Source organism: Aptenodytes forsteri, unplaced genomic scaffold (genome assembly GCF_000699145.1).
Source record: "Aptenodytes forsteri isolate BGI_AS27 unplaced genomic scaffold, ASM69914v1 Scaffold113, whole genome shotgun sequence".
Taxonomy (NCBI): Eukaryota; Metazoa; Chordata; class Aves; order Sphenisciformes; family Spheniscidae; genus Aptenodytes; species Aptenodytes forsteri.
The window spans coordinates 795,880-805,254 of NW_008795032.1; the positions used below are offsets into that span (position 1 = coordinate 795,880).

The window sequence follows — 9,375 nt, forward strand, 5'->3', positions numbered from 1 at the left end:
GGGGGGGTGACTGCGGGGTGTGGGAGGAGGAAAGAGTTAACAGAGCTCTGATGAGCCACAGCCCCATGGGGACAGCCTCAGTGGCATAGCCCTGTGGGGACAGCCACATAGGGACAGCCCTGGTGGCACACCTGCATGGGGACAATCCCATGGGCACAGCCCCAACAGGGTCAGCCCTGCTGGCACAGCCACCTGTCCCACAGCCATCCTCTGGGGACAAGGACCGCTCACCCCATCGGTCCCTGTCCCAGCTCAGCAGCCCCCAAAGGACCTGTGGGACCTTGAACCCACTGGGGTGGGTGCCTGTGCCTCAGTTTCCCCAGCGTCACCGTAACAGCCATCCCACATGCCCCGGGCAGCCACTCACAGTCATCCAGGTCGAGCAGGGAGATCTCCTTGGGGCCAGCCCTGCTGCTGGGGGGCTGCAAGGGGGCAGAGAGACGGGGAGGGTGTGAATGGGGGGTCTGGGGATCCCCGCGCTACCCCCCAGCCCAGCCTGACCCTCACCACCTTCCTCCGCTTGGCCTCTGCCTCGGAGCCTGAGTCGGAGCCCGAGGAGCTGCTCTCGGAGGCGCTGGCCTCCTCCGATGAGGTCTCGGTGTGGCTCTTCCTGCCCTGCGACGCCTTCTTCTTCTTGGCCTTCTTCGCCCCCTCCTCCTCCTCCTCCTCCTCCTCCTCTACCTCGCTGGGGCTGAGGGGAGAGCGGGGCCGGTGTGGGGTTTGACTGGGGGCACCCCGCTTTCCCAGGGGCTACCTGCCCGTGCTCCCTGGGGCTGCCTTCCGGGACCCTTCCTTCTCCTTTCTCTTCATCCTCTTCTCCTCCTCCTCCTCCTTGTCCTCCGACTGCTCCCCACTGCCTTCCTCCTCCTCTTCCTCCTCCTCCTCGCTGCTGGAGCTGGAGCTGCCCGAGCTGCTGCGCTTGAAACTCTCCCGCGCTGGGGCTGCGGGGAGAGCCCAGCTCAGGGTGGGGCCGGTGTGGGGTTTGACTGGGGGCACCCCGCTTTCCCAGGGGCTACCTGCCCGTGCTCCCTGGGGCTGCCTTCCGGGACCCTTCCTTCTCCTTTCTCTTCATCCTCTTCTCCTCCTCCTCCTCCTTGTCCTCCGACTGCTCCCCACTGCCTTCCTCCTCCTCTTCCTCCTCCTCCTCGCTGCTGGAGCTGGAGCTGCCAGAGCTGCTGCTGCTGCCGCTCTCCTCGCTGACGGACTCGGGCTCTGCAGGGGGCACGGCTCAGCCCTGCTGCTGCGTCCGCCCATGTCCCCACAGCTCCCTGCTGCATCCCACTGCATCCCTGCATCCTCCCACTGCATCCTGCTGCATCCCAGCACCCTCTGCTGCCTCCCACTGCGTCCTGCTGCATCTCCACGTCCTCCCACTGCATCCCACTATATCCCTGCATCCCTCTGCTGCATCCCCACTGCACCCCTGCATCTTCCCGCTGCGTCCCACTGCATCCCCACAACCCCCCACCACATCCCTGTTTCCCCCACTGCGTCCCCGCATCCCCTTGCCACATCCCTCCATGTCCCCTGCCATGTCCCCACCACAATGGGATGTCTCCACTGCAATGTCCCCTGCCCAATGCCCCACCGTTGTGGCACCTGCCTGATGCATCACTGTGGTGGCCCCTGCCTCATGCCCCACCATGGTGTCCCTTGCCTGATGCCCCATCATGGTGGCTCTTGCCCCATGCCCCACCGTGGTGACACTTGTCCCATGCCCAAGTCTGGTGGCACCTGCCTGGTGCCCCATCATGGTGGCTCCTGCCCCATGCCCCACTGTGGTGGCACCTGCTTGATGTCCCTGCCACAGTGATCCCTGCCCCATGCCCATGCCACTGGGTCCTCACCGCTGTCCGCCGACTCTGTGGGCCCTGACTCTCCCTCTGAGTCAGAGTAGAAAGGTTTCTCCACCTTCTCCTTCCTCTTCTCCCGGCTGGTGCACTTGGTCCACTCAGGAACCTGCCGGCACAGGGTTGATGGAGTGGGGCCATCGCCGAAGGGTGGGGGAGCCCAAACAGCAGCCCTTGCCCCACTCCTGTCCCCAAGCAGGTGTGCGGGCACCAGAGAGGGGACACGGGGCAGCTGAGCAGCACCTGGGCACCTTCTGGGGCTCTCCCAAGACCCTGAGATGATGTTCCCACCTTGACCCCCACCATGCACCCCGCACCCTGGGGTGCTCCACGCACCTCCACGTTCCTCACAGAGGGGTCGGGGGCCTCATCCGGCCAGTCAGGCAGCTCCTGATAGCCCACAGCCTTGGCGTTGAGCAGGTGGGACAGGGAGCCCAGCTGGAAATGGTCCCGATCTACAGCAGAGTGAGAGGTGGCAGCAGCTCGGGGACAGACAAACAGCACCATGGTGATAGCTGGCCCCGTGTCCCCATGCCCTGTGACCAGGGGTGAGTACCTTTGAAGGAGGACTCCAAGATGGGAGCAGGTTTTTGGGCCAGGAAGAGCTTCTTGGCGTACTTGTTGAGGGCCCCACTCTTCTCGGTGGGCACAATGAGCTGGCGGATGAAGCGAGCCCGGTCGCGGATGTCGTAATTCTGGTCGTACTTGGCCAAGTTAAGGACGTACTGGGTCAGCAGCTTGCTCTGTGCCAGAGGACATGCTCAGGGCCAGCCTCTCCCTCCCCCGTGGGGAAACTGAGGCACACCATTGGGTCACATCCCTGGTACCTGCTTGGAGTTGGTCAGGTAGAGCTTAGCCGCCAGGTTGATAACCTGCAACTTGACGATGTCCTCCTCGTTGGTGAAGGACTTGGCCATCTTGCGCAGCACGTCAGGCGCTATCTTGGGCACATGCTCGCAGTACTCACCGATAAGCCATAAGATGCTGGCCCGCGCCATCGGCACCTGCAAAATGCCCCCGGGCACATGGTACCGCTGCCACTCCCCCAGTCCTGCGGGCCACGCAATGCCCTGACCCACCTGGATGTTGTCGGTGAGCTTGGCCATGTGCTTGATGATCTCGCTGTGCTGGGCCGGCTGCATCTGCAGCAGCTTTTTGATGACCACCACGGATTCAGCCACCACCAGCTCTGCGGACAGAGACCCGGCCTCAGCGGGGTCCTGCCCCAAGAGCGATGGAGCCCCTGTTTCACCCCCACTGCATGCACTCACCGTCCCGGTTGGAGAGGAGCTGGACCAGTCCGTTGAGGCAGGTGTCCCGCACCTTCCCGATGTTGGTGGCACAGCGCCCAATGGCTTGGATGGTGGCCGCCACGAAGTCCTTGTCCATGCTGCGGATGTAGGTCTGCACAGGCATGGGGGGGGACACATGACATGTCACCCACATGCAGGGCATCCCCCCATGTGGTGGTCACACGTTAGGGCTCTTTGGAGCCACCCATGGGGTTGGCATGGCCTCAGCCCACTCCTCCTGGTGGGGCTCTCCTCTGTCCCCTCCATGGTGGTGTTTTGGCACCCAGAGCCATGCCAGGGTGACACCCCAGTGGCCTCAGTATGGCCATGGCATACCTGGAACTCCCGCAGGATGGTGGAGATGTTGGTCTCGTTGGCCAGGTTGGTGAGGACCTCCAGCTGCAGGAAAGAGGAAGAGATGGGCAGCGTGGGGACACGGTACCAGGGCACGGGGTCCTTGCTGTCCTCCTGTCCCCAGGGCATGGAGGACAGCTGCCCCACAGGGAAGGGCTCCATGAAGCCCCAAAGCCACCAGTGATGGGTTCTGCCAGGTGTTTCCAGCTCACTTTGAGGATCTTGATCTGCGTGGGGTCTGTGGAGCGGATGTAGAAGCTCTTCAGGTAGGGCTCAAACATCCCCTGCATGCAGAGCCAGCAGTGTTAGTGCCATCCCTGTCCCCACCTCGCTGAGGCCACCCACAGGCAGCTGGCCCTGGTGACCCTGCTGGCTAACCCTCATTCCACTCCAGAGTCAACAGGGCCAACTCCTCCCACAATGAGTCCGAGACTCACCCGCCGTTTGATGGACATGGTGGCCACGTTCTGCAGCACGACATACTGCACCTCGCTGTGGGAACAAAGAGGGGACCACCATCAGCGGGGCAGGGTTGGACCCCCCCAACAAGTCTCTGTGAAGATGGGGCAGGACCCACCACCAGGCTGGTGCCACCACAACGCTGCCAGCCCATGTCTGGACTGGGCTGGGCCAAAAAGCCCTCTTTTTTGGCAATTTGCCCCAACCCAGTATCCCTGCGGGGATGGACTTTTTGGGGGTCTCTCCCAGGGTCTTGAGGCTTCCCAGGGGTCCCATCAACCGGGGTGGCGGGGTAGGGGACCACCACAACCTGGGTGCCACAGACCTGTGACTCCGCAGGAGCCGCACTAGCGCCTTGGCGATGACGCCAACCTCCGCCTTGGGTGCTAGGTGGAAGTAGAGCTGCGCCACGGCCATCACCACCTGCGGGGAGACACCCGAGTGTCACCTGGCGAGCATGGGGCACCCCGGGAGATGGCTGTGTCTCCCAGAGTCCCACCCGGCAGCACCTGGAGGAAGCCCAGCCCTGGGTGTCCCTCAAGCACGCCGCTGGCTCCTTGGCCAGTGGGGACATCACGAGCCCAGGCTGCTGGACACCACCCGTGGCCTCCGGGGATGGACAGGGCTGGGGCAGGGGGCTCACCGCAGCGTTGCGGCTCTGCAGCAGGGGCTTGGTGTTGCGCAGGAGCAGGCGGTGGTCGGGGTCCATGACGTAGGGTTTGCGCTTGGCCAGCGAGGCTGCCTCCGCCTTGGCGTCCTTGGCGTCCTCCTCCTCGGAGCCGTAGAAAGCCTTCTCGGCGCTCTCCTCCAGCAGGGACTCCTGCTGGTAGGTGGGACATCTTGCATCCCCTCAATAGCACACCCCTTCACCCCACCTCCCCGGGGGCTCCCAGGGCACCCCGAGGCTCCCTGGCACCCCAAGGCTCCCACACTCACGTTCTGGTTGGGGCTGAGGAACTCGTGCGTGCGTAGTGGGTCAGCATGTTGATGATGACCACCTGCCCCCACTCCTCCACGTCGATGAGCAGGTTGCAGAGCTTGCGGTAGTTCTTGTGGAGGAGGTCGATGCGCTCCGGGCAGACCTCCCCGAATGCCATCACCACGCTGCCAGCCACCAGCTGGGGAGGGAAAGCTCGGGGTGACTCACCGGGGTGGTGGCATCTTCATCATGATGCTGGCTTGATGGGGAGGGTGGCATCCCCACGAGGATGCTGGTTTGGTGGCATCCCCATGAGGATGCCAGCTCAGTAGGGATCGCTGCATCCGTGTGAGGATGCTGGATCAGCGGGCACAGTGGCATCCATGCGAGGAAGCTGCGTTGGCAGGCATGGCTGTATCCCTGTGAGGATGCCAGCTTGGTGGGGACAGTGGCATCCCTGTGAGGATGCTGATTTGGTGGGGATGGTGGCTTCCTCGTGGGGATGCCAGCTCAGTGGAGTTGGTGGGATCTCCACGAGGATGTTGGCCCGTTGGGGACAGCAGCATCCCCACAAGGACGCCAGCTCTGCAGGGAGGGCTGTATTCCCGTGAGAATGCTAATTTGGTGGAGATGTCTGCATGCCCATGAGGATGCTGGATCAGTGGGGACGGTGGCATCCCCATGAGGATCCTGGCTTGGTGGGGACGGTGACATCCCCACAAAGATGTGGGCTCTGGGGATGGCTGCATCCCTGTGTGGATGCTGGATCAGTAGGACGATGGCATCCTCATGAGGATGCCAGCCCTGTGGGGGTGGCTGCATCACCACAGGGATGCCACATCAGTGGGGACGGTAGCACCCCTTTGAGGGTGCTGGCTCAGTGGAGACAGCAGCATCGCTGCAAGGATGCCCACTCTGCATAGATGGCTGCATTCCCACGAGGACACCAATTTGGTGGGGACATCTACATCCCCACGAGGACGCCAGGTCAGCGGGGATGGTGACGTCCCCAGATTTAGGGGCAGGGGAGACACAGCGTCCTGCTCACCGTGGTCTTGTCTGCCAGCAGCTTCTCAATCACTTCGATGAGCTGGTCCTTCTGGTCCGAGTCAAGGCTGCGAGGGAAGAGTAGGGCAGGTGTGGCCAGACCAAAGTCCCCCCCAATCCTTGCCTGTCCCTGCCTGCACCAAGCAGCTGAGACCTCAGCATTGGACCCTTACTGGTACCCTCAAAATTTAGCAGCCGACCCCTCATTACCTGTACAGCTTGGGGATGGCATGGGCGGCTGTCTTGCGCACGTATGGGGACATGTCCGAGGCGGCCTCCTTGATGGCCAACATCATGATGGGCACAATGATGGGCACGCGGATGCTGGAGAGGACCCGCAGGGCGCTGGCGCGGATCAGCTGGTTGGGGTCCTGTGGGGATATGCGGGGGGCTGCAGCGCAGCCGTGGGGGGCTCGCCGCCCCCCCAGACAGTCCCTGGGTCCCCAAACCGGCCCACCTTGAGTCCTCGCTGGAAGGTAGAGATGGAGAGCAGGGCCAGATCCTGCTGCTCCTCTGCGTAGCGCACCAGGTAGACGTACACCAGCTTCTTCACCTGTGGGGTGAAGGTAGTGGGGCCACCTCAGAGTCCCCCAAAACCCAGCCCATCCCCAAAACCCTCCTGCAGGGGAGGTGTCAGACCCTGGGGACACCCATGGATGCCACCAAGGCCACCCAAGACCTTCCTCACCTCGATGTTCTTGCAGGCAACATTTTTCACCACGGCTGGGAAGAGGTCGGAGGCGTTTTTACCCCGGGCTATCATCTAGGAGGTAAAGGAGCAGTATGACACCAGGCTGCTGGCATGGCATGGCACAGCACGGCACGGCTCAGCACGGCATGGCTCGGCACCAGCAGTGATCCCCACTGGTAGCAACAACACCCACCGCCACGATTCTCTTCATGGCCTCCAGCTTGAGCGAATCCTTGTTGCTATCGAGCATCTCCTTGAGGTCATCATGCCTGCACCGTGCCAGGGGAAAAAATCCCATTTTCTGTTTTTAGCCATTTTTAAGCATTTTTAGTCTTTTTTTTTGCTCCCAGCCTGCCGTCAGGCTGGCAACCCGACCCTTCACCATGCAGTATTTATGGGGACAGGAGTTGGGTTACAGCCAGGTGAAAGAGGAGCTGGAGGGACTGGCATGGCACTGGCACCCAGCTCTGCCCCCACCCTGGGCGCTGGGATGAGGACCCCATCCCAGCCTGGCTGTGGCTGTCACCCCAGGATGTCCCCAGATCACTTCCCAGGGAGCAGGTGCCCATCACTGGCTCCATCCCAGCCACCAGCCCAGTTGGGCTGAGTGTCCCTTGTCCCCTCCTGGGCACGGTGGCATGGATGCGCCAGTGCACTCTGATGCAGAGCCCTTCCCTGGTCCCCTCCCTGGGCTGGGAAAATGCCACCACCGTCCCCTTTTATAAAGCTGGTTGTCACCACTGTCCCCTCTTCTAAGGGACATCCATCCCCACTGAACTAGGGGGGACCTGCAAGGCTGCGTCCAGCCACAGCAGCTGGGGGTGGCACCCATGGGACAATGCTCGGCCAGAGCCACCGTTGCCAGAGGGTCCCAGGGGGACTCCTTGGAGGGGTCTTACCGTGGCGGTGGCCCAGTGCTGGTGGCCACCGTGGGCTTGGGGCTGGAGAGTGGCCGCAGCTCATCGGCTCGCAGGGCGCTGTAGCAGGCAGGTTGTCTGGCCTCAGTGGCCAGCACCGGGCTCATTACCTCCTCGGCCGTGTCACTGCCCGACGGTGATTTTGGCCGCCTGGCTGGCCCTGCTGGTAGCTGCTGCAGCAGCTTCTGCACCGGCGGCAGGGACAGCATGGCTTCAGCCAGGGGTGGTGGCCCTGAGGATGGTGGCAGGGCTGTGGCCCTGCTCCTCCTCCCAGCACCGCTGGCTGAAACCTGATGCTGTTGTTGGGGTTGGGTTGCAGCCACAGTCGTGACGCCCTTCCTGGTGGACAAGGCCAGCCTGGAGTGTCACATCCCAAGTGACACCCCTCCTGCAGCTGGGGCTTGGGGACATTGCAGGGAGCTCCTTCCCTGTGTGCTTCGAGTGGCTCAGTCCTGGCCAGGGACCCCATGTCACACTGGGACACCTACCTGCGTGATGAGGTGGCAGGATGGGACACTGGTGGGTGTCCCACCTGGGTGACGGGGTGGCACTTGGGAGGCATTTCTCTTGCCCCATGCGCCATGCACAGCTCATGGGGACGGTGACAGATCTGGTGTGGCCACAAGGGGATGGGCTCTGGGGAAGGGCAGCACGCAGGTGATGGGGACAGTGCCCGGGGGTCAGGGATGGGGGCACACTGCCAGACTGGGGGACACTGCCAGGGGGTCAGAGATAGGGGGACACTGCCAGAGTGGGGGACACTGATGGTAGGTCAGAGCTGGAGGGACACTGCCAGACTCGGGGACACTGCCAGTGGGGGTCAGGGGACACTGCCAGACTTGGGGACAGGGGTACACTGCCAGGCTGGGAGACACTGCCAGACTGGGGGACATTGCCAGGGGGTCAGAGATAGGGGGACCCAGCCAAACTGGGGGACAGTGCCAGGGGCTCATGGAAGGGGAGGACACTGTGAGATGGGGACACTGCCAGCGGGTCATGGATGGGGGACACTGCAAGACTGGGGAACACTGCCAGGCTGGGGGACAGCCAGCAGGGCAGGAATGAGGGGACACATCCAGCCTGGGGGACACTGCCAGCGCGTCAGGACTGGGGTGTCACTGCCAGATTGGAGGACGCTATCAGGCAGTAATGGATGGGGGGGACACTGCCAGACTGGGGGACACTGCCAGGGGTAGGGAGTGTGACACTGCCAGACAGGAGTACACTGCCGGGGCATTAGGGAGGCAGGGACACTGCCAGAGTGGGGGACACTGCCAGGGGGTCAGGGCTGGGGGTACACTGCCAGAGTAGGGGACAATGCCAGGGGCTCAGGGAAGGGGGGACACTGTGAGATGGGGACACTGCCAGCAGGTCACAGATGGGGGACACATCCAAAGTGGGGGACACTGCCAGGGGGTCAGGGCTGGGGGTACACTGCCAGAGTGGAGGACGCTGTTAGCAAGTCAGGGAGGGGGGGACACATCCAGGTGGGAGGACACTGCCAGTGGATCAGGGCTGGGGGGACACTGCCAGAGTGGGGGACACTGCCAGCGAGCCAGGGAGGGGAGGACACTGCCAGAGTGGGGGACACGGCCGGAGGTAAGGACTAGGGGGACACTGCCAGAGTGGGGGACACTGCCAGCAGAGAAGGGTGGGGGACACTGCCAGGAGGTCAGAGACAGGGGATACATCCAGCCTGGGGGAGGCTGCTGGGGTGGTGGTGCCACTGCCAGACAGGGGGACACTGCTGCGGCATTAGGGAGGGGTCCAGGGATGGGGGACACTGCCTGAATGGGGGACACTGTCAGCGAGTCGGGGGGGGGACGACACTGTCAGACTGGGGCCA

General features: G+C 63.3%; 1 protein-coding gene across 1 annotated transcript in view; it reads right to left on the reverse strand.

Moving 5' to 3' along the window:
• Nucleotides 1–6,862, reverse strand: part of AP3B2 (adaptor related protein complex 3 beta 2 subunit) — a 10,471-nt gene extending 3,609 nt beyond the window's left edge. The window contains 21 exon segments of the mRNA XM_019471272.1: nt 368–422; nt 508–691; nt 1,017–1,212; nt 1,848–1,959; nt 2,187–2,305; nt 2,407–2,593; nt 2,678–2,854; nt 2,930–3,039; nt 3,122–3,254; nt 3,479–3,541; nt 3,709–3,780; nt 3,934–3,988; nt 4,281–4,378; nt 4,599–4,775; nt 4,892–4,914; nt 4,917–5,073; nt 5,923–5,989; nt 6,132–6,292; nt 6,379–6,474; nt 6,610–6,684; nt 6,806–6,862. Coding sequence (XP_019326817.1) covers nt 368–422; nt 508–691; nt 1,017–1,212; nt 1,848–1,959; nt 2,187–2,305; nt 2,407–2,593; nt 2,678–2,854; nt 2,930–3,039; nt 3,122–3,254; nt 3,479–3,541; nt 3,709–3,780; nt 3,934–3,988; nt 4,281–4,378; nt 4,599–4,775; nt 4,892–4,914; nt 4,917–5,073; nt 5,923–5,989; nt 6,132–6,292; nt 6,379–6,474; nt 6,610–6,684; nt 6,806–6,862 — 2,374 coding nt within the window.
• Nucleotides 6,863–9,375: the final 2,513 nt, after the last annotated feature.